The sequence below is a fragment of the Pristiophorus japonicus genome, chromosome 19, assembly GCF_044704955.1.
Source record: "Pristiophorus japonicus isolate sPriJap1 chromosome 19, sPriJap1.hap1, whole genome shotgun sequence".
Taxonomy (NCBI): domain Eukaryota; kingdom Metazoa; phylum Chordata; class Chondrichthyes; family Pristiophoridae; genus Pristiophorus; species Pristiophorus japonicus.
The window spans coordinates 4,656,935-4,681,189 of record NC_091995.1 but is presented as its reverse complement, the minus strand read 5'-3'; the positions used below and the strand labels follow the sequence as shown (position 1 = coordinate 4,681,189).

General features: G+C 47.6%; 1 protein-coding gene across 3 annotated transcripts; it reads left to right on the top strand.

Moving 5' to 3' along the window:
- Positions 1-397: 397 nt before the first annotated feature.
- On the top strand, positions 398-24,050 carry LOC139229641 (zinc-binding protein A33-like). Of its 3 annotated transcripts, none has more exons than XM_070861158.1 (7): positions 398-2,438; positions 6,777-6,891; positions 19,276-19,371; positions 19,465-19,698; positions 21,385-21,404; positions 21,507-21,622; positions 23,121-24,050. In XM_070861158.1, the coding sequence occupies exons 1-7, from the start codon at positions 2,197-2,199 to the stop codon at positions 23,669-23,671; spliced, it is 1,374 nt and encodes a 457-aa protein (XP_070717259.1). In that variant the 5' UTR covers positions 398-2,196; the 3' UTR covers positions 23,672-24,050. The 3 variants fall into 3 exon arrangements, with proteins under 3 accessions (XP_070717259.1, XP_070717258.1, XP_070717260.1); XM_070861157.1 differs by having other exon boundaries at positions 21,385-21,407; XM_070861159.1 differs by lacking the exons at positions 398-2,438; positions 6,777-6,891 and adding an exon at positions 17,804-19,203 and having other exon boundaries at positions 21,385-21,407.
- The last annotated feature ends 205 nt before the right edge of the window (positions 24,051-24,255 follow it).

Below are 24,255 nucleotides of genomic sequence, written 5' to 3'. Positions count from 1 at the left end.
ACCTTATTTAATTTAAATTGCAGGTGAAAATAAACGCAATCCTACATTCTCTGAGGCAGAAGAAATCCTCTTTTGACAATTTTGAGTTTAAGCAGTAAGAGAGCATCTCCAAAATGAAGATGAATTCTCAGTGGGCCGTGCCTGTACGGAGAGCGTGTTATGCACCCCATGCCCAGCTAACAGAACTCTATCCCTGTGCATTTTCAGCAGCTTGGCTTGGTGTTTATTAAACACTGGGATTAATGTGCTGGTGACCTGCAATGGTTTTGCTTCCTTCTTTAACAAGCTCTTTTTGTCTTCACAGGAACAGTCGAATCAATCGCAGAACCTCATCGACTCCGAATTTTCTAAATTAGGGAACATTTTGGATGAAAAGGAACAGAGCTTGGTCGAAGAACTGAATGAAGAAAAGGATGATATTTTACTCAGAATGGAGACACATCTGTGATAAATCCGAGACCATTCACGATAAGCTTTCCTTGATGTAGATAAGTAACCTGAACTTGGGTATTGAAAGTACAATTTTGAAGTTTGCAGATGACACAAAACTTGGCAACATAGTGAGCAGGATAGTAGCAGACTTCAGGAGGACATAGACAGGCTGGAGAAATGGGCAGACACATGGCAGATACAATTTCATGTGGATGAGTGTGAGGTGATGCACTTTAGGAGGAACAACATGGAGAGGCAGTATAATCTAAATGGTTCTATTTTGAGGGTTGTGCAAGAACAGAAGTATGGTGTATGTAGCACACAAATCACTGACTCCACACGGTCTGGTGTAAGTCTAACTGCTGTGACCTTCGTCCTTTATTGTTCAGCTCCAGAGTGCCTCCCAGATGTGGTGGTCAGCCTTATATAGCCCTTGTTACAGGTACTACCAGGGTTTCCCACCGCAGCGCCCTCTGTGGTGTGGTATAGTACTTACAATACATTTAAGGTACTGGGACGATACACACATCATTACATAACATCACCTTCCCCCCCACCGCCCCCGGACCTGGACGCAGGACAACGATACACACATCATTACATAACATCACACTTGTCCAACGGAAGGCAGGTGGGCATAGACAGTGCGTTAGTATGGTACATTTTATCTGGTACATTAACTGGTTATTGACTGGTAGCGGAAACTTGATTTCCTTGTTAGCTGTTATCATTAATTGTACTTCATCCATTATTTTACACAAATATGCCATTCAGCATAAAAAAAGTAATTCTTATTATAAATTCACTATCTCACATTAACATAGCTCATTTTAGACTCGCTCTGCCAAACAGAAGTCCTTTGTGGGGACCACCTCTTTGTAAGGCCCTTTTAAGACTCCTGGGTGCATTTCCTCTTTAAGGCGCCATCTTTGATGCAGGAGGATTCCACGAGGCTTCTCCTTGGGCGCCGCCATCTTTGATGCTCTGCAGCTCCGACACGATGCCGCCGCCATTTTCTTCTCCGCCGCCGCTCCGAATGCCCTCCGCCGTCACAGCCTCCGCTCCCACCCGCTGCCACCTGACTTGCCGCCTCTCCTGCGGCCGCCGTGGCCTCTCCAGCGGCTGCACTTGTCACGTCCCCCGCGGCCTCCGTAGCGGCCTCCCCTGCGGCTGCCATGGCCGCCGACCCCCAGCTGCTGCCGCCGCCCGACGCTACCAGCTCCTCGGCGGGGCCCGCCAAACGGCCTCTTCCTCTGCGGGGCCCTTCCGAACCACCGGCCCCTGGATCCCTCAGCACCCCGCCCGCAGCGCCCCGCCAGCTCACTACCCCCCCCCCCCCACTAGGCCCCTCTGTTCAGGGCTGCTTGCCTGTGGGGGCTGGGGCTGCAGAGTCTCTGTGTGAGGTCCGGGCCTGGGACTTGCCTGTGGGGGCTGGGGCTGCAGGGTCTCTGTGTGAGATCCGGGCCTGGGACTTGCCTGTGGGGGGATTGAGGCTGCAGCTCCAGCTTGGTCGGCGCTGCTCTCTGAGGACCCGGGGCATGGCAGCACCCCGGGGAGCAGCAGCCTGTGGAGGAATGAAGTCTTCCCAGCTCCCACGGACCTTCCCTATCCACCTCCGGCCAAGGAGTGTCGGCCCATCGCCTGCAACGACCCACAAAGGTCTCGTGTCTCTCGTCCCCGTGTGTCTCGTCCCCGCGGGATACCTGCACCATCGCTCAGCCGAGAACAGGTATTAGTTCCCTGGTGTAGGTACGCAGCTTCGCCATGACCGGGACCAGCTTGGGTCGTGCAGCTGGGTTAATCCACAGTTTATCAAAAGTTCCCCGACTCATCAACGACGGACCCGAGCCCGTGTCCACTTCCATACTCACTGGGACTCCGTTGATTTTTACTTCACTTATCACTGGGGGCGAATCGTCGGTGCACGTATACAGTCCCAACACCTCATCTTCTTCTACCTGCTCCTCGCTGAACAGTGGATCATCCCCCATCTCCTCAGCCACATGGTGAGTCCGATTTCTTTTACACATACGCTGAAGGTGGCCTTTAACGTGGCAGGTATTGCACGTATACTCCGCAAACCTGCACCGGTGAGCCCCATGGCTTCCTCCACAGCGCCAGCATGGTGCTGCTTGATTGGCCCCCCTCGGCGGACTCTGAGCTCCAGGATCCCGAGGTCCGTGCTCTCTGCCCCGGGCAGAGTCACGTTCTGCAGTTTTGTCCGTGGTGGGCGCTATCCTGTGGACAGTGCCTGCTGGGTTCGAGACTGTGGATTATTTTCTTGGTGCTGCAAGTAGAGGTCATATATGCCCGGCTGATGGCGATGGTCTTTGTCAGAGTGACTGTGGGTTCCGTGGCCAGCAGCTTGTGAAGGAGGCCGTCGTGGCCAATCCCCATAATGAAAACGTCCCGCAAAGCCTCGTCAAGGTGTGCCCCAAAATCACACGGCGCCGCGAGTCTCCTGAGGTCCGCAGCATATTTGGTGATATCCTGGCCCTCGGGTCTGCAGTGATGGTAAAATTTGTATCTGGCCGTGAGGATGCTCTCCTTCGGTTTCAACTGGTCACGAATGAGTTCAGTCAGCTCCTCGTATGACTTGTCCCTGGCGCTCCCGGGTGCCAGCAAATTCCTGATGAGACAGTAAACCTCATCTCCACAACTGGAGAGTAATATCGCCTTGCGCTTCTCTCTCATTGCGTATGTGTCCTCCGTCAGGTCATTTGCTGACCTGAAGTAGTACTCGAGCCTTTCCGTAAAGGCCTCCCAATCATTGCCCACGGTAAAATCCTTTAGCGAGGCCAGAGTAGCCATGGTTGCGTGGAGTTCGTCCACTTCCTCGTTGCCAAAGTGGTGTATGTAGCACACAAATCACTGACTCCACACGGTCTGGTGTAAGTCTAGCTGCTGTGACCTTCGTCCTTTATTGTTCAGCTCGAGAGTGCCTCCCAGGTGTGGTGGTCAGCCTTATATAGCCCTTGTTACAGGTACTACCAGGGTTTCCCACCGCAGCGCCCTCTGTGGTGTGGCATAGTACTTACAATACATTTAAGGTACTGGGACGATACACACATCATTACATAACAAGAAGGAACTGGGGTAAATGTTTACAAATCTTTGAAGGTGGCAGGGCAAGTTGATAAGACAGTCAAGAAAACTTGTGGGATACTTGGCTTTGTAAATGGGGGCATTGAATTCAAAATCAAGCAAGTCATGGTAAACCTTTACAAATCACTGGTTAGGCCTCTGCTGGAGTATTGTGTAGAATTCTGTGAACCACACTTAAGGAAGGATATCAACGTTTTGGAGAGGGTAAGGGGGTTTACTTGGATGATAGTAGGAATGAGGAACTTCAGTTATGTGGAGAGATTGCAGAAGCTGGGATTGTTCTCCTTGGAGCAGAAAAGGTCAAGGGGATACCTAATAGAGGTATTCAAAATTCTGAGAGATTTGATTGAGCAAACGGGGAAAACCTTTCTTCTGGCAAGTGGATCGGTAGCTAGAGGTCACAAATTTAAAATAATTGGCAAGAGAACTAGAGGAGAAATGTGGAGATATTTTTTCACAAAGGGTTATTTAGATTTGGAACCTGAAAGGGTGGTGGAAGCAGATTCCAGAGGAACTTTCAAAAGGCAATTGGACATGTACTTGAAGAGGATTAATTTGCAGGGTTATGGGGAAAAGGCTTGAGTGTGTGAATAAATTGGACAGCTCTTTCACAGGATGAACAGCTTTAATCTCCTAAGTGTCTTTGGTACATCACATTCTTGCTGTCTGCTCTACCTCAATACTTTTTTTTTGTTAATTCATTCACAGGGTTGTGGAAATCTGGAAAATCCCCTCCATGCCTTTCAGTTCTGCGCAGAGGGGTTTCCTGTACGGGCTGCTCCTGCACACTCTCAACCTTGCCATCGTTGTCTGCCGTCCGGACACGCCATGGCGCACCATCTTGCCGTCCGGAGGAGGCGGGAGTCCTCCCACTGTTTATCGGGGACTTGGCCTGGAGGGTGGTGCATGGAGCAGTTCCAATGCAACAAATTTTTAAGTCGGTTCATGGGCTCCCAGGCCGCCTGCAATTTCTGCGGTTTGGAAGAGTCCGTGTTCCATGTTTTTACCGAATGTGCTAGGTTGCAGCCCCTCTTCAACTATTTAAAGGGGCTGCTCATGAAATTCTGGCTGTACTTCAGTCCCACACTCCTGATCTTTGGGCACCCTGTGCGGGGGGGAGCGGGTAGGTCTGAGGGCCTCCTCGTTGGACTGCTCCTGGGCACGGCCAAGGGTGCCATCAGCCGGTCCAGGCAGCGGGCGGTCGAGGGGGTCGTTCAGCCTGACTGCCTGCCTCTCTTCCGTGTGTACATCCGAGCCAGGGTGTTCTTGGAGATGGAGCACGCAGTGTCCACCGGTACGCTCGCGGCCTTCCATGAGAGGTGGGTGCTGGAGGGACTGGAGTGCATCATTACCCCCGGCAACCAAATTTTAATTTAATTTTATATGTTTTAAAGTTTAATTTGTTTTATTGCCGGTTGTAGTGTCCCCCTCCCCTTTTATAGGGGGCACTTGTATATATTCACGTTTTAACTGCCCAAAAAAACCCCACAAAAAAACCCACAAAAGAAGGGCATTGATAAGTGATTGGAGTGTCCCCTCAGATTAGGGGGCACTTGATTTAATGTTTAATTATGTTTTTCGACAAAAGAATTGTGGAAATCTGGAACTCTTTCCCTCAAAAGACTGAATACGAGGATCAAACAATTCAACATTTTCAAGACTGAGATGGGTAGATTTCTGTTGGTTCAGGGCATCAAGGGATATGGAGCAAAAACGGGCAAATGCAGTTGAGGTACAGATCAGCCATGATCTAACTGAACGGTGGAACAGGCTCCTCCTGTCCCTGTGCACAATCCTCTGCAGTCAGCCATGTTTATAATATTCCCACAACACTGTAGTTCCCGAGTGGTACAGTAGCCTCGTGTTTTGTAATTGCTGATTCCTAATGCATTCAGCGTTCACGTCTATACAGCTTACTGTAGATGTTCCCACCTTTTGGCCCCTAGTTTACCCTTGTTAATGTTACCTGGTTCTTGTATATCACACACCTCCTGTCTAGATTCCACTCTGTAATCAATGTCATGTGGATCACCTTTCCTCCTGGCCTTCTCCCTCCTATCCAATGTAAATGCTTCTTGCAGCTACTTCAATGTTCCTGACCAGTTCCATTGTTTTTATTTGGTCATCACTCTCCCATTTTGTGTCACAAGATCAACTCCATTTACTTTTCAAAGTCCTGGTATTATTTTAGCAGCAAGTTGACTGGCAGTTACTCATGTTTTACAAACCTCTTTCACCCAGAACAGGAAGTATGTCAAAGGAAATTGCCTTGATTTTCTTGGCCATCCTTGCATGGGAGGGTTCAGAGCCCTTACAGGATTTCTTACGTTGTCATTTAGCCCTTCCTGCTCCTCCAGTACCTTTTGTCATTTATCTTCAATGTGCACAGACCTATCTCTAGGTAACCAACTCATCATCATTACCACACTCATCACCACCCACCTCCCTACAGCCAGAATCTCTCTGCACCTCACCAACTGCATCTTTGCCCTAACCATGTTCTCTGACTTCTGAAATACTACTTCCGCCATGACTTGGTCTTCTCCATTAGGAGTTGGGGCTTGATCTAATTGAATGGTGGAACAGGCTTGTGGAGCTGAATGACCTATTCCTGTCTTCACAAAGTTGTGGCTTTCTCAGTGTTTTTACAAGCGTCCTTCCTACTGTCAGTACATCCTCTATAATCTTCTATGCTCGGTTTCCTCCAGCAGTTATTTCTGTTTCTTGCTGCCCCTGCACCTGTTGCAAAAATCCATGTCACAGCTCCCCAGTGACTTGCCCTCAATATTGAGTACCAGCCCATCCACTTCACTAAACTCTGACTCAATTAGTTCAAAATTGTCCACTCGCCTTTGCTAATTAGCTTTACAAACGTTTCCTTCCATTAGTTCTCGTCCGCTCCTCTCAAAGGCCCAAACCTTTTCCTTCAGGCTTTGGGCAGCTGAGATCAGCGAGTTGCTCCACACTTTACTATTGACTCTTGAGCTCTTTCATGCTGCAAAGTCGAGCCTTGTTTAGTCTGTTTGAGCACTGCCAGTGGTCTGCTGTGCGTTAACATGTCTACTTCAGGAGAGTCTGCCCGAGGAGCAGAGGTACGACACACTCACCAAAAATAACTGAACAACATTATAAAGTAGCATATTGAAGAGCTGGTTTTATTTTCTGTAATATTTCATATTTACATTGTTAGTGAAGACGACCATCTCTTTCTCATTTCTCCTGTACTTGCTCCTGTACAGCCTCCTCAATTCGATTCCAGGGACGGTGGTTTTTCAGGACGACATCCTCATTACGGGTTATGATACTGAAGAACACCTCCACAACCTGGAGGAGGTGCTACGCAGACTGGACCGGGTAGGTCTGCGACTGAAAAAGGCGAAGTGCGTCTTCCTAGCTCCAGGGGTAGAATTCCTGGGGATGAGGGTAGCAGCAGACGGGATCAGCCCTACTGCATCCAAGACGGAAGCGATTCAGAGAGCACCCAGACCCCGTAACACGACGGAGCTGCGTTCGTTCCTGGGGCTCCTGAACTATTTTGGTAACTTTCTTCCCAAATTGAGCACGCTACAGATGCTCCTACGCAAAGGTCGCGAAGGGGTCTGGGGGGACAGCCAGGAAAGGGCTTTTAATAGAGCACGCAATTTGTTATGTTCCAATAATCTGTTAACGCTATATAACCCACGTAAGAAACTTGTGTTAACGTGCGATGTGTCGTCCTATGGTGTCGGGTGTGTGTTGCAGCATGTCAATGCCAAGGGTCAGTTACAGCCGGTAGCTTATGCCTCCAGGAGTCTGTCCCAGGCAGAAAGGGGCTACGGGATGGTCGAAAAGGAGGCGCTCGCATGTGTATATGCTGTAAAGAAAATGCACCAGTACCTGTTTGGCAGGAAATTTGAGCTGGAGACAGATCACAAACCCCTAATGTCCCTTTTGGCCGACAAGAAGGCCATAAATGCAAACGCATCGGCCCGCATACAGAGGTGGGCACTCGCGTTAGCTGCCTATGACTACACAATTCGGCACCGACCGGGCACCGAAAACTGCGCCGATGCACTCAGCAGACTCCCACTAGCCACCACTGAGGGGGCTACCGAGCATGCTGCTGAGATGGTCATGGCTGTTGAAGCTTTCGGAAGCGAAGGCTCACCCGTGACAGCCCGTCAGATTAAAGTCTGGACAAATAGAGACCTGCTATTGTCTCTAGTCAAGAAATGTGTCCTGAATGGGGACTGGGCAGCCACGTACAGGGCATGCCCTGAGAAATTTAAACCATTTCACAGGCTCAAGGATGAACTCTCGATTCAGGCCGATTGCCGACTGTGGGGAAACCGTGTAGTCATGCCCCAGATGGGCAGAGAGGTGTTCATCAGAGAACTCCACAATGGGCACCCGGGCATTGTCACGATGAAGGCAATTGCCAGGTCACACGTTTGGTGGCCAGGGATAGACGCAGATCTGGAACTTTGTGTTCGCAGGTGCAACATGTGTGCCCAGCTGGGCAATGCGCCCAGGGAAGCCCCCCTTAGCCCCTGGCCATGGCCCGCCAACCTTGGTCACGCATCCATGTGGACTACGCAGGTCCTTTCATGGGGAAAATGTTTTTGGTTGTAGTAGACGCCTACTCCAAATGGATCGAGTGTGACATTTTAAATTCAAGCACATCCTCTGCCACGGTAGAAAGTCTATGGGCACTGTTCGCCGCCCACGGTCTACCGGACATCTTGATCAGCGACAATGGCCCGTGCTTCACAAGCCCTGAATTCCAGGACTTCATGGCAGGCAATGGAATTAACCATGTTAGAACGGCACCGTTCAAGCCGGCCTCAAACGGCCAGGCAGAACGAGCAGTGCAGATAATCAAACAGGGGATGCTCAGATTCCAAGGGGGTTCCCTACAAACCCGCTTATCACGCCTCCTGTTGGCCTATAGATCCCGACCACACTCGCTCACAGGGGTTCCACCCGCAGAGCTGCTAATGAAAAGGACGTTCAAAACACGATTATCCATTATACACCCCACCATGAAAGAAATTGTCGAGAGCAGGCGCCAGTCACAATATCACTACCATGACAGGAATGCGAGGGTGCGATGTATTGATGTAAATGATCCTGTTTTTGTCCTCAACTACGCTGCAGGGCCCAAATGGCTAGCAGGCACTGTGGTTGCCAAAGAGGGAAATAGGATTCTGGTAGTTAAACTTACCAATGGACAAATCTGCCGCAAACATGTGGATCAAACAAAAAGGAGGTTCAGCAACCCCATAGAAGAAGCAGAGGAAGAACACGATGTAGAGTTCACTCCACAACAGGTGACCGAACACCGGAACCAAAGGGAGGAGAGCCCAGTCACTGTGGTCAGTCCGGACAGGCCTGAGGCACCGCAAACTGCAGACACTCAGGCCAGCGCCCAACAACCGGAGCCCCAACTCAGGCGCTCTACAAGAGAGCGTAAACCACCAGAGAGACTCAACCTGTGATCCCAATAAGACTTTGGGGGGGGGGGGGGGGGAGGTGATGTCATGTATTCAACCAGCATTGTAACCCATGTATAAACTGACCTAATTTGTACACTGTGAGAACACTGACCACTAGGTGGGAGACACTCCTAACCTGGACCTTCAGGTATGAAAGGGGAAGCTCCACCCACCTTCATCACTTGAGTGCTAAGGAATAAAGGACAGGTCACAGACTGACCTCTCAAGCATGGGCCTCGTGTGCATTTATACTGTGTAGTAAGGACGTATCAGCACGCATCCCTAATTTCCTGTTTGATGCCATCCCCAACCTCACTACTACTGTTTGGTGGTCTGTACACAACTCCACTAACGTTTTCTGCTCTTTGGTGTTTTGCAGCTGTACCCATATAGATTCCACATCATCCAAGTTAATGTCCTTCCTTACTATTGCGTTAATCTCTTTAACCAGTAATGCTACCCCACCTCGTTTTCCTTTCTGTCTATCCTTCCTGAATATTGAATACCCCTGGATATTGAGTTCCCAGCTTTGGTCACCCTGGAGCCATGTCTCCGTAATCCTAATTACGTCATATCCATTAACAGCTATCTGTGCAGTTAATTCATCCACCTTATTACGAATGCTCTTTGCATTGAGACTCTGAGCCTTCAGGTTTGTTTTTTTAGCACTCTATCCTTTTAGAATTATGTAATAATGTGGCCCTTTTTGATTTTCGCCCTTGATTTCTCTGCCTTCCACTCTTTCTTTTCTCCTTCGTATCTTTTGCTTCTGTCCCCTTTTTTACTTCCCTCTGCCTCCCTGCATAGATTCCCATCCCCCTGCCATATTAGTTTAAACCCTCCCCAACAGCACTAGCAAACACTCCCTAAACCTCTACAGCCTCTCTACCCCTCTCTCCTCCTTTGAGCCGCTTCTTAAAACTTACCTCTTTGATGAGCTTTTGGTCACCTGTCTTAATATCTCCTCACGTGGCTCGGTGTCTTTGACACCGATTTAAGGTGATTCGATAAAGAACCAGGGGTGACATGAAACTTTTATTTTTTTAACAGTGAATTGTTGTGATCTGGAAGTACTTTTGACGTGCACTTGTGGTTGTAATGTAGGAAACGTGGCCATCAATCTGCGCACGGCAAGCTCCCACAAGCAGCAGTGTGTTAGTGACTAAATAATATTTTTCTCAGGGCAAGATATTGGCCAGGGCATTGTGGATAACTTCCGCTGCTCTTCAAAATAATGTCGAGAGATCTGTTACATCCATCTGAGAGGGTAGAGGGGGCTCGGTTTAAGATCTCAACTGAAAGAAGGCATCTTCGACAGTGCAGTGCTCCCTCAGCACTGCATTGGAGTGTCAGCCTAGATTTTGTGCTCAAGGTTCTGGAGCAGGACTTAAACCCATAACGATTGAGTCTAAAAAAAAACAAATTGGTAACACAGAAAAAATACACAGGAGGAGTTGAGGGCAGTTCTCAGTGCAATTATCTCCCTCCTGTCACTATATGAAGGCACAGTTTTAAGAGGATTACTTCTATATCCAGAGAGTGCTGAGAATGTGGAAGTCACTACTGCATGCAGTGGTTGTGGTGAATAGCACAGATGCAATTAAGGGGAAACTGGGTAAACATTCTTTATTATCAGGGACACCCCCCCCCCCCGCCCCTCCCTCCCACCCTTCACAATTTGAGCTTGCTCCGCCATTCAATAAGATCATGGCTGATCTTCGACCTTAACTCCACTTTCCTGTCTGATCACCATATCCCTTGATTCCCTCAGAGTCCAAAAATCTATCGATTGGAGCCTTAAATATACTCAGAGACTCAGCATCCACAGCCCTTCGGGATAGAGAATTCCAAAGATTCACATCCCTCCTCATCTCAGCCTTAAATGGCCGGCCACTTATCCTGAGGCTATGTTCCCTAGTTCTAGACTCTCCAGACAGGGGAAACAACCTCTCAGCATCTACCCTGTCCGTCCCCCTCAGAATCCTGTGTTTCAATGAGAACACCTCTCTTTCTTCTTAATTCCAGAAAGTATGGGCCCAATGTACATTGGGGAGGGGGTAGAGGAAGGGGGTGAGGAGGGGAATGGGGTGAGGAGGAGGATAGGGTGAGGGTGAGGAGGAGGTGGGATGCAAATAATCCCCATAATATAAGGGGTAATCCTAGTCATGGGTTAAAGACAATCTGTGCATGGGATCTTCTGTTTTGTGTGAGGGGGCTGTCATCTATTGTAAGGTGTGTATGTGTGTGCTTAAATTAGACTTGTGTAAAGAATTTGCTTATAGCCGGAGTATGGGTAAAAAATGATGGAATTAGCAAGGGCAGGAAATGATGCTGTATCAGGACTATCTCAGTCACATACTGTCACTGGCTTGTGTCTGACAGTTTCTAGCAGAGGGCATGTCATGCTGCAATAATGGTGTGTGTTAGTCCCGTAGAAAGAAAGACTTGCATTTATATCGTGCCTTTCACGAGCTCAAGACGTCCCAAAGTGCTTTACAGCCAATGAAGTACTTTTGAAGTGTAGTCAGTGATGTAAAGTAGGAAACGCAGCAGCCAATTTGCACACAAGTTCCCACAAACAGCAATGTGGCAATGACCAGCTCAACTGTTTTAGTGATGTTTATTGAGGGATAACTATTGGCCCAGGACACTGGGGAGAACTCCCCTGCTCTCCTTCCCAATAGGAAACTTGGTGTTGCCTGACTTTGCATTTTATTTAAATTTCAGGATATCTTGTGAGCTGGAGGAGGGCGGGAATCTTACTGTGAATCTGTAATGTTGTTGAAGTATAGAAAGCTCAGTACTTCTGCTTATAGTTCAGCTGATTCTATATGTCTTAACTCAGTATGTCCCAGCTCAGTGTGATTGGGACAGTCATGCCACTTACTGTGTTTGATGCAAAGCAGTTTGAGATTGATGGCGAGGGGAGATGTGCAGAGTAACTCTGAAGATCAATAGTTTTCATTGAGGGCCAGGAGAGAGTTTGACTCCACTTCAGCTTTGCACCAGATGCAACCATTTATGAAGTGAAGTTAAAACAGTTGGTCCAGCTAAGAATTAATCCTAATTTTAGCAAAGCGCTGACTCTGTTGTCAGCACCTAGAAACATAGACACACACAGCACAGAAGAAGCCATTCTGCCCATCGTGCCTGTGCTGGCTCTTTGAAAGAGCTGTCCCATTAGTCTCACTTCCTGCTCTTTCCCCAGAGCCTTGTGAATGTCTCCTACTCAACTATTTATCCAATTCCCATTTGAAAGTTACTATTGAATCTGCTTCCACCGCCCTTTCAGGCAGTGCGTTCCAGATCACCATAACTCGCTGTGTATAAATGTTTTCCCTCATTTCCTCCCTGGAATTTTTTTACCAATTATCTTCCGACCTCAGTGTTTCAATCCCAGGAGAAAATGAACACAATCCTACATTCTCTGAGGGAGAAGTAAACCTCTTTTCAATATCTTGAGTTTGAGCAGGAAGAGAGCATCTCCGAAATGAAGGTGAATTCTCAGTGGGCCGATGTGGGCTGTGCCTGTACAGGTAGTGTGTTATACACCCCATGTCTGGCTAACAGAACTCTATCCCTGTGCATTTCCAGCAGCATAGCTTGGCTTTTATTAAGCATTGTGATCAATGTGCTGGTGACCTGCGATAGTTTTGCTTCCTTCTTTAACAAACTCTTTTTATATTCATAGGAACAGTCGATTCAATCACAGAACCTCATCGACTCTGAATTTTCTAAATTGTGCAATATTTTGGGTGAAGAGGAAGGGAACTTGGTCGAAGAACTGAATGAGGAAAAGGATGATATTTTATTCAGAATGGAGACACATCTGTGAGAAATCTGAGACCATTCACGATAAGCTTTCCTTGTATATAAATAACCTGCACTTGGGTATAGAAAGTACAATTTTGAAGTTTGCAGATGATACAAAACTTGGCAAAGTAGTGAATAGTGAGGAGGATAGCAGCAGAATTCACGAGGACATTGACAGACTGGTGAAATATAGAAACATAGAAAATAGGTGCAGGAGTAGGCTATTCAGCCCTTTGAGCCTGCACCACCATTCAAAATGATCATGGCTGATCATGCAACTTCAGTACCCCATTCCTGCTTTCTCGCCATACCACTTGATCCCTTTAGCCGTAAAAGCCACATCTAATGAACTGGCCTCAACAACTTTGTGGTAGAGAATTCTACATGCTCACAACTCTGAGTGAATAAGTTTCTTCTCATCTCGGTCCTAAATGGCTTACCCTTATCCTCAGACTGTGACCCCTGGGTCTGGACTTCCCCAACGTCGGGAACATTCTTGCTGCATCCAACTAGTCCAAACCGTCAGAATGTTAAATGTTTCCATGAAATCCCCTCGCATTCTTCTAAGTTCCAGTGAATATAAGCCTAGTCGATCTAGTCTGTCTTCATGTCAGTCCTGCCATCCCAGGAATCAGTCTGGTGAACCTTCGCTGCACTCCCTCAATAACAAGAATATCCGTCCTCAGATTAGGAGACCAAAACTGTACACAGTATTCAAGGTGTGGCCTCACCAAGGCCCTGTACAAGGGCAGTAAGACCTATACTCAGATCCTCTCGCTATGAAGGCCAACATGCGAGTTGCCGCCTTCACTGCCTGCTGTACCTGCACACCAACTTTCAATGATTGATGTACTATGACACCCAGGTCTTGTTGTACCTCTCCTTTTCCTAATCTGTCACCATTCAGATAATATTCTGCCTCCCTGTTTTTGCCACCAAAGTGGATAACCTCACATTTATCTACATTATACTGCATCTGCCATGCATTTGCCCACTCAGCTAACCTGTCCCAGTCACCCTGCAGCCTCTTGGCATCCTCCTCACAGCTCTCACTGCCACCCAGCTTAGTGTCATCTGCAAACTTGGAGATATTGCATTCAATTCCTTCGTCCAAATCATTAATGTATATTGTAAATAGCTGAGCTCCCAGCACTGAACCATGCGGTACCCCACTAATCACTGCCTGTCATTCTGAAATGGGCTGACACATGGCAGATGCAATTCAATGCAAATAAGTGTCAAGTGATGCACTATGGGACAAACATGGAGAGGCAGTGTAATCTAAATGGTACTATTTTGAGGGTTGTGCAAGAATGAAAGGAACTGGGGTGCAGGTTCACATCTTTGAATATGGCAGGGCAAGTTGATAAAGACAGACAAGAAAGCTTGTGAGATACTTGGCTTTGTAACTGGGGGCATTGAATTCAAAAATAAGGAAGTCATGCTAAACGTTTACAAATCACTGGTTAGGCCTGAGCTGGAGTATTGTGTAGAATTCTGTGAACCACACTTGAGGACGGATGTCAAGTCTTGGAGAGGGTAAGAAGGAGGTTTATTAGGATGATAGTAGGAATGAAGGACTTCAGTTATGTGGCGAAATTGCAGAAGCTGGGATTGTTCTCCTTGGATAGTAAAGGTCAAGGGGACACCTAATAGAGGTATTCCAAATTCTGAGGTGTTTTGATTGAGCAAACGGGGAGAAACTCCTTCTTCTGGCAAGTGGATCAGCAGCCAGAGATCATAGATTTAAAATAATTGGCAAGAGAACTAGAGGGGAAATGTGGAGATATTTTTTCACAAAGGGTTATTTAGATTTGGGACCTGAAAGGGTGGTGGAATCAGATTCCAGAGGGACTTTCAAAAGGCAATTGGACATGTACTTGAAGAGGACTAATTTGCAGGGTTATGGGGAAAGGCTTGGGTGTGGGAATAAATTGGACAGCTCTTTCACAGGATGAACAGCTTTAATCTCCTCGGTGTCTTGGACATCCAGGCCCACATCACAACATTGCTGTCTACTCTGCTCTGCCTTAATACTTTCTTGTTTTTTAAAAAATTCATTCACAGGGTTGTGGAAATCTGGAACTCTCTCCCTCAAAAGACTGAATGCGAGATTCAAACAATTCAACATTTTCAAGACTGAGATGGGTAGATTTTTGTTGGTTAAGGGCATCAAGGGATATGGAGCAAAAACGGGTAAATGCAGTTGAGGTACAGATCAGCCATGATCTAACTGAATGGTGGAACAGGCTCCTCCTGTCCCTGTGCACCATCCTCTGCAGTCAGCCATGTTTATAATATTCCCACAACACTGTAGTTCCCGAGTGCTACAGTAGCCTCGTGTTTTGGAATTGTTGATCCTTAATGCATTCAGCATTCCCGTCTATACAGCTTACTGTAGATGTTCCCATCTTTTGGTCCCTAGTTTACCCTTGTTAATGTTACCCAGTTCTTGTATATCACCCACCTGCTGTCTAGATTCCACTTTGTAATCAATGTCATGTGGATCACCTTTCCTTCTGGCATCTCCCTCCTATCGAATGTAAATGCTTCTTGCAGCTGCTTCAATGTGCCTGACCAGTTCCATTGTTTTATTTGATCATCTCTCTCCTTTTTTTTTGTCACAAGAAAAATGCCAGTTACTTTTCAAAGTCCCAGTATTATTTTCGCTGCACATTGACAGGCAATTATTTTCATATTTGTGATTTTCTTTGCAAACACCTTTTGCACCAAAAACAGGAAGTATAAAAAAGGAAATTGCATTGATTTTCTAGATCTAGATCTAGGGTGAAATTATGGGATGGGCCTGTTGACCTTTAACCCCACAGATGGTCAGCGGAGTTTTTCCCGTCATTCTGTCCCGGGAAGAAGATGGGAAAGATTCTCTCAGTGAAAGTGTGGGTGAAAGTGTGGAGATGGGACATGTTGTCCGCATTGTAAAATGACACCTGTCCGCCCTCATCGTCCAGGTACACCCCGATCTTCCGGGGCTCCACACTCGGGGTGAGGGGGATCAGTGAGGGGGAGGTACGGCCAAAATAGACACTTTCGGGGGACAGCCCCACTATCCAGTATCCGGTCTCTGGGCTCAGGTGTGAATCTCCCTTTCCTCTCGGGCCACTCCCATAAACCACTCAGTCTTGTCCTCCACCTCCACCTCCCAGTAGTGTTTCCCTGATGTGTATCCCTCCGATCCCAGGACACAGGACCAGCGATCAAACCTCTCCGGGATGTCAGGGAGCGGCTGCAGTCTGTCTCCGAGTCTCACACTGGTCCGGTCCTCAGACAGGATGAGCCGGTGATTCGCTGTGTTCGGATCCAGAGTCAGAGAGGCTGGAGCTGGGGGAAAGTTAAAATAATACAGTCAGTTATTGCTGTGATTTATTCAAACTCTTTCCTGTTTAAAGAGCCCACTCGGGCTCTGGGTTGTGATCCTGGAATTTGCTGCCGCTCCAGGGTTTACGTCCCGGGGGTCGATTTACGTCGATTTCGGGCCCGACTCAGCGCAGTCAGTGCCCAGAGATAAAGACCCGAAAACCACTGGAGACAGCAGGGTGGGGGTGGGGAGAGAGAGCAGGGGATGGGGAGAGATGGTGGGGGGTGACTGGGGTTTAAGCAGCTGTTTCCAAAGGCCACAGGAAAGTAGTGCTGCGAATAAAATATTTCACAGGTAAGACAGAGTCCAGTATAAGGAATGCGATGGAAATAAACACACTGCAATTACATCTGGAGGAGCAACTTACATTTCTAATGTTCCTGAGAAATGCCTCAAAGCACTTCCCACAATGTATTACTTCCCATACCCTCCGCATAAAGTAGTTGGGAGTGATTTACGTCTCACAATCGCCCGGATTACACCGTAAACGGAGCAGTAACGAGACAAAAACCACCCGCAATGCTTCCCACCAAGGCCCGCCGGGAAAGTATGCCGCAGTCGCGAAATAGGAATCCAGCGCTCCCGCACTAAACATGGGGGAAGCCTCATTAGTTTATGCAAACCGGATCCCATAATGCACATGTGACCCCAATGCAATCTTGGTCTTCCATTGGACAGTGCGTGAGCTGTGCAAGTCCCACCCAGTGGAACAGTCTGTAGAATGGCCCAACCTGTGGTCCTTAAAGGGACCGCTGGAACCCCCACAGGGAATGATGCAAGGAGTTAGTTCCCTCCGGTGTCCTGGGCAATATTTATCCATCAACCAACATCATGAAAACAGGTTATCTGGTCATTATCACGTTGCTGTGCATAAACTGGTTGTGGCTTTTCCCACATTACAACAGTGACTACACTTTAAAAACTCTTCATTGGCTTTAAAGAGCTTTGGGACGTCCTGAGGTCGTGAAAGGTCGGATATAAAAACACGTTCTTTCTATTTATTCTCTGTGTAACAGTTTCTCTGTGGCCGGGAGGTGCATGAATTGTCCTGCCCGCTGCTGGCCGCTCCTCGGCTTTGCCCCTCCGCTCAACAAACCCCCACCATCCTACCTCCTCCCCCCGGATATATTTTTCTGCCATTCTCTGAGTTTGAGACTATCACTACTTTGTTGTAGACTCTGTGACTGTGTTAAACCTCTGGATGTTTATCTTCTCTCTGCAGTTTAGGATCTTGAATACTTCAGTAAGGTCACCCCAAGCCCCCCCTTATCCAGTGCAATGACTCCTGACTTCCAGACTAGACACGGACATCAGTGATCATTTAATCCAGGGTCTGGGAGCCGGTTTAGGCCCTTCTCATCTGGATTTAATAATCATGAAAAGGAATATAGGAGATTTACCGGGGTTAATGGCGTCTATCATGTCTCTCCACGTTGTGTACTGTAAAGGGCCGTTGAACTTTCCGATAGACAGGGTGCCATCTGCTACTGACTGCACGGGATAGTCCTCACTAAGCCTGTAAATATTACACAGTTAATGTTATAAATTGACCATAAACACTTCACCAAACTGTGCAGAGATTCTGTAAAGAGCATGTCCTACTTCCTCTTCCGACAAGCTTCCTCCTGAAATAAATAAAACACAAACAGTGAGGACAGTAAAAGACTTTCACAAATCTTGGAGAAGTGAGTGGGGATTTTATTATCAATGGCTTGTGATGATCTGGAATGCACTGACTGACAGGGTTGAGGAAGCAGATTTAACAGTAATTGTCAAAAGCGAATTGGAAATACACTTGATAGATCCAAGTATAAGAATACATAAGAATCAGAGTGTGATACAGCACAGAAGGAGGCCATTCGGCCCATCGTCCCTGTGAACCTTCAGAGACAGTCGCCACTTCTTGGGCCATTTTAATGGGGAAATCTTTCCTGCAGAACTGACATCCTGCCAGCAGGTGGCAGCGGTGCACCGTGTAACACTGAAAGACTTGCGATCAGACAGTGTCTCAGGGACTGGGAGGGCAGCACTTGCAGTGTTCAAGTACAACAGTGCCTACATTTCTTCAAAAGTACTTCGAGCATTTTAAAACGCTTTGGGACGTCCCGGGGTCTTCTGTGTACCTGTCACCGGATATCACTCCCTGACATTTAGGGCACTTTGTGTTTTAGGGTGAGCGGCTGCAATCATTAACACAATTCAGTTTATGAATCTCTATCTCACACCGTGTGTCACCAGAGGGTTTATGGTCGGCAGTGAGTTCCGTCTGGAGCAAAGTGCACTGGAATCTGGATCCCCGCCCATCCCCGCCTCCTCCCTCCCTCTCTCTCCCTCCTCCCAATGCCAACACCCTAGGGACCGTTACCCTCCCGGACAGGGCTCAATTATTCTCCTCGGCTCTCTAACCCTGTTTGTCCTTCAAACTGCTCTAGGTTTTGTCTCCCTGTGTAAAAGTCGACGGGACATACACTAGTGTATAATAATAATTCCCCGAATATTGCAGTGAATTCATCGGGAAATCGCTGAACTGAATTCAAGGCAACAACATCGAAACTGAAAGCGGATTGAACCAGGAAGTGCTGAAACTCAATCCTGGCTTCTAATCAGCGGGCCCAGAGTTTTGCTGAGGAATAAAATTGTCCCATTTGTCTGGATTTCTTCACCGATCCGGTTTCACTGGAGTGTGGGCACAACTTCTGCCGCTCCTGTATCACACAGTGTTGGGAAAAGAAGGAGACAAACTCCTGCCCGGAATGTAGAGAGGAGTTTCCGGAAATAAACCTCAGGATAAATCGGATGGCAGCGAATCTGGCCGAGAAAGCTCGAAAATTAAACCTAACTCCGAAAGAGAAGGAAAGTAAACTTCATTGTGAGGAACATCAGGAAGAACTGAAGCTGTTTTGTGAAACTGACAAGAAACTGATCTGTTACACTTGTAGAGATGCACGGGAACACAGAGAGCACCGCTTCATGCCCATTAAAGAAGCTGTTCGAATCTACAAGGTAAAAGGGAACAGATTGGATCACCTGATTATTGTATCACTTTAATTCTGTGATTTTCTCTTCCAATCCCAGGATCGGCTGAAATCTTCCTTAGATTCTCTCAAAGAGAAGAAATCGGCGGCTCGAGAAACGGAATTAAAACAGAAACAGCAGATTTCCGGAGTTAGGGTAAGGTCTCCCTGAGCTGATTTTCTGGGATCTCGGTTAATTTTGTTCCCTCTATCGCGGTACATTAATCATGTTTCACATTTCATTTGGTAGGAACAGTCGAGCAGTCTGCAGACCCGCATCACATCCGAGTTCGCTAAAATGCACCAGATTCTCACTAAGAAAGAGCAGCGTTTAATCCGAGATCTCAGGGAACAAGAGGGGAAGATTCTGGAAACAATGAAGAAAACCCTTCGAGAAATTCAAGAGAATTTAAATTCTATTCAGGAGGAGCTCTCAAAGTTGCAGAAACAGATGGAGCAAAAAGACGGACTGATATTTCTGAAGGTGAGGATTATATTGTGGGTCAGTTCAGTGAAACTTCACACAGTCACAAAACAACCGATCAGAACTGAAATAAATGCAGCATTTGCTGAATAATTCGAAACTGATTTAAACCGATTGTTTTGTCTATTCCGGGGCGGTTCTGTTGTTGTCACTGAAATAACCGGCTCCCACTGTGTCCGCACATTCCCGGGAATACCTGCAACCTCCCGGGAATGAGTTGTTGTGTGTGGGTGTGTGTGGCACTGTGGGTGTGACAGTCACTGTGTCTGTGAGTGACACTGATACGAACATACAAACAATGACGGACAGGTAAAGACCATCTGGGCCATCGAGCCTGTCCCAGGTTGCGATACCTTGTGTATCACAACATATACAAGTCCATCTTGTGATCTCCTGGGAGAGGCAAAAAAACAGATAAAAAACCCAGGCCAATTCAGGGGAAAAATCTGGGAAATTCCTCTCTGACCCATCTAGTCAATCGAAACGAGTCCAGATCATCACTCTGGCCATTAAACTCCCTGCAGTACCTACCTTCTGTTAGAGTTAATCTCCGCCACAGCCAGAAACAAATCCAGCTTTTGCTTGAAGGAATTCAGTGAATCTGCATCCACCACATGAGAGGGCAGCTTGTTCCAGAGGTCTACTATTCTCTGTGTAAAGAACCACCTCCTGACATCTAACCTCGATCTAGCCTTATACAACTTAACTTTGTCCCCCTGGTCCTGCCTAACCCATTGAAATAAACGGTCAGCTGGAACACTGTCGATTCCATTCATTATCATAAACCTCAATCATATCCCCCTTAAGTCTACGCTGCTCTAAGGTAAAGAGTCCTAACTCTTTTAACCTATCTTGATAAATAAGATGATGTAGATTGGAATTAGTCCAGTAGCCCTCTTCTGCACCCAGTCCAGAGCCTCAATATCACCCACCATATAAGGAGACCAAAACTGGACATAGTATTACAAGTACGGCCTGACTAAGGTCTTATACAAGGACAAAACAGTATGCCTCGTCTTATACTCAATTGTCCTATGGATACACCCCAACACCCCATTTTCTCTAACTATTCCTGCATGGCATTGTTCGTGTACCTTTAAGGATGTATGCACTAGAATGCCCAAATCTGTTTCTATCTCCACCATCTTTAATGCTGCTCCTGGAGGATGTATGAATATTGAGTTCCAGTATCTGACACACAAATCAGAATGTTCAACTACTTACAACCATAGAATCCTACACCACAAAAGGCCCATTGTGCCTGTGCTGTCTCTTTGAAAGAGATATCCCAATAGTCCCACTCTCCCTGCTCTTTCCCCATAGCCCTGCAATTTTTTTCCCTTTCAAGTGTATTTCCAATTCACTTTTGACAATTACTGTTAAATCTGCTTCCTGCACCCTGTCAGTCAGTGCATTCCAGATCATCACAAGTCATTGGTCAAAAAATCCCGACTCACTTCTCCAAGATTTGTGAATGTGATCCCCAGGTCTCTCTGTTCCTGCACCCCATTTAAAATTGTACCATTTAGTTTACAATGCCTTTCCTCATTCTTCCTTCCAAAATGCCTCACTTCACACTTCTCTGTGTTAAATTGTATCCGCCCTGTGTCTGCTCATTTCACCAGCCTGTCTGTGTCCTGCTGAAGTCTTCGACTGTCCTCACTGTTTGTGTTTTATTTATTTCAGGAGGAAGCTTGTCGGAAGAGGTGGTAGGACATGCTCTTTACTGAAACTCTGCACAGTTTGTTAAAATAACTCAGAAAATTGTTTATGGTCAATTTATAACATCAACTGTGTAATATTTACAGGCTTAGTGAGGACTATCCCGTGCTGTCAGTAGCAGATGGCGCCCTGTCTGTCGGAACGTTCAACGGCCCTTTACAGTACACAGCGTGGAGAGAAATGTTAGGCGCCATTAACCCCGGTAAATCACCTATATTCCTTTTCATGATTTATAACTTCAGATGAGAAGGGCCTAAACCGGCTCCCAGACCCTGGATTAAATGATCACCGATGTCAGTGTCTAGTCTGGAAGTCAGGAGTCTTTGCACTGGATAAGGGAGGGCTTGGGGTGATCTTACTGAAGTATTCAAGATCCTAAACCGCAGAGAGAAGATAAACATCCAGAGGTTTAACACAGTCACAGAGTCGGCAACAAAGTAGTGATAGTCTCAAACTCAGAGAATGACAGGAAAATATATCCGGGGGGAAGGGGGGGAGGAGGTAGGATGGTGGGGGTTGTGGGGCGGAGGGGCAAAGCCGAGGAGCAGCCAGCAGCGGGCAGGACAATTCATGCACCTCCCGGCCACAGAGAAACTGTTACACAGAGAATAAATAGAAAGAAGTGTTTTTATATCCGACCTTTCACGACCTCAGGACGTCCCAAAGCTCTTTACAGACAATGAAGAGTTTTTAATGTGTAGTCACTGTTGTAATGTAGGAAACGCCACAACCAGTTTATGCACAGCAAGCTCCCACAAGCAGCAACGTGATAATGACATAACCTGTTTTCATGATGTTGGTTGATGAATAAATATTGCCCAGGACACCTGACGGAGCTAACTCCTTGCATCAATCCCTGTGGGGGTTCCAGTGGTCCCTTTAAGGACCACAGGTTGGGCCATTCTACAGACTGTTGCACTGGGTGGGACTTGCACAGCTCACGCACTGTCCAATGGAAGACCAAGATTGAATTGGGGTCACATGTACATTATGGGATCCGGTTTGCATAAACTAATGAGGCTTCCCCCATGTTTAGTGCGGGAGCGCTGGATTCCTATTTCGCGGCTGCGGCATAATTTCCCGGCGGGCCTTGGTGGGAACCAGGTGGGAAGCACTGCGGGTGGTTTTTGTCTCGTTACTGCTCCGTTTACGGTGTAAATCCGGGCGATTGTGAGACGTAAATCACTCCCAAATACTTTATGCGGAGGGTATGGGAAGTAATACATTGTGGGAAGTGCTTTGAGGCATTTGTCAGGAACATTAGAAATGTAAGTTTCTCCTTCAGATGTAATTGCAGTGTGTTTATTTCCATCGCATTCCTTATACTGGACTCTGTCTTACCTGTGAAATATTTTATTCACAACACTACTTTCCTTGTGGTCTTTGGAAACAGCTGCTTTAACCCCAGTCACCCGCCTCCCCGCTCTCTTCCGCGCCCTCCACCACCTCTCTCTCTCTCCCCTCCCCGCTCTCTCTCTCCCCTCCCCCCGCTGTCTCCAGTGGTTTTCGGGTCTTTATCTCTGGGCGCTGACTCTGGCCCGAAATCGACGGAAATCGCCCCCGGGACGTAAACCCTGGAGCGGCAGCAGATTCCAGGATCACAACCCAGAGCCCGAGTGGGCTCTTTAAACAGGAAAGTGTTTGAATAAATCACAGCAAGAAACTAAATCACTGACTGTGTTACTTTAACTTTCCCCCAGCTCCAGCCTCTCTGACTCTGGATCCGAACACAGCCCATCCCCGGCTCATCCTGTCTGAGGACCGGACCCGTGTGAGACTCGGGGACAAACAGCAGCCGCTCCCTGACACCCCGAAGAGGTTTGATGTCTGGTCCTGTGTCCTGGGATCGGAGGGATTCACATCAGGGAGACACTACTGGGAGGTGGAGGTGGGGGACAGGACTCGGTGGGAGATCGGAGTGACCCGAGAGTCTGCCGGGAGGAAAGGGCCAATCACCCCGAGCCCAGAGACCGGATACTGGATTGTGTGGCTGTATCGCGGAAGTGTCTATTTTGCCCGCACCTCCCCCTCACTGACCCGCCTCACCCCGAGTGTGAAGCCCCGGAAGATCGGGGTGTACCTGGACTATGAGGGCGGACAGGTGTCATTTTACAATGCGGACAACATGTCCCATCTCCACACTTTCACCCACACTTTCACTGGGAGAATCTTTCCCTTCTTCTGTCCGCGATGGATCATCTACAGGAAAAACTCCGCCCCGCTGACAATCTGTGGGGTTAAATGTCACTAACAGGCCCATCCCATAACTCTTTTCGGAGGGGGGGGGGGGGAAATAAACATTAGATCGAGTGCCCCCCGATCTGGGGGACACTTCAGACACTTTTAACTGGCCTTTTTTTTAATTTTTGTTTTTTTCTGATTTTTTGGGGGGAGGCATTAAAACCATATAATTTACAAGTGCCCCCTATAAAAGGGGAGGGGGACACTAAAACCCGGCAATAAAAACAAATTAAACTTTAAAACATATAAAATCAAATTAAAATGTGGTTGCCGGGGGTGATGATGCTCTCCAGTCCCTCCGGCGCCCACCTCTCGCGGACCGGTGGAAGGCCCATCCCATAATTTCACCCTGCCTCCTGCAAACTGATGGGCGTCGGTCTCAGTCACAGCGGGGGGGGGGGGGGGGGGGGGGGGGAGAGAGAGCGAGGGGTGGGGTGGGGAGAAGAAACAAATGGATGGTGAATTGTGGAGGGGAACTCACTGGGTGGAATGAGCTGTGAACTGCAGGAACCCGGTGACCTTCCTGCCTGTAATGTTGCTCCACAGGCAGAAGGTGGCGCTACATGGCGGTGTTTGAGATCAATCAGCAACACC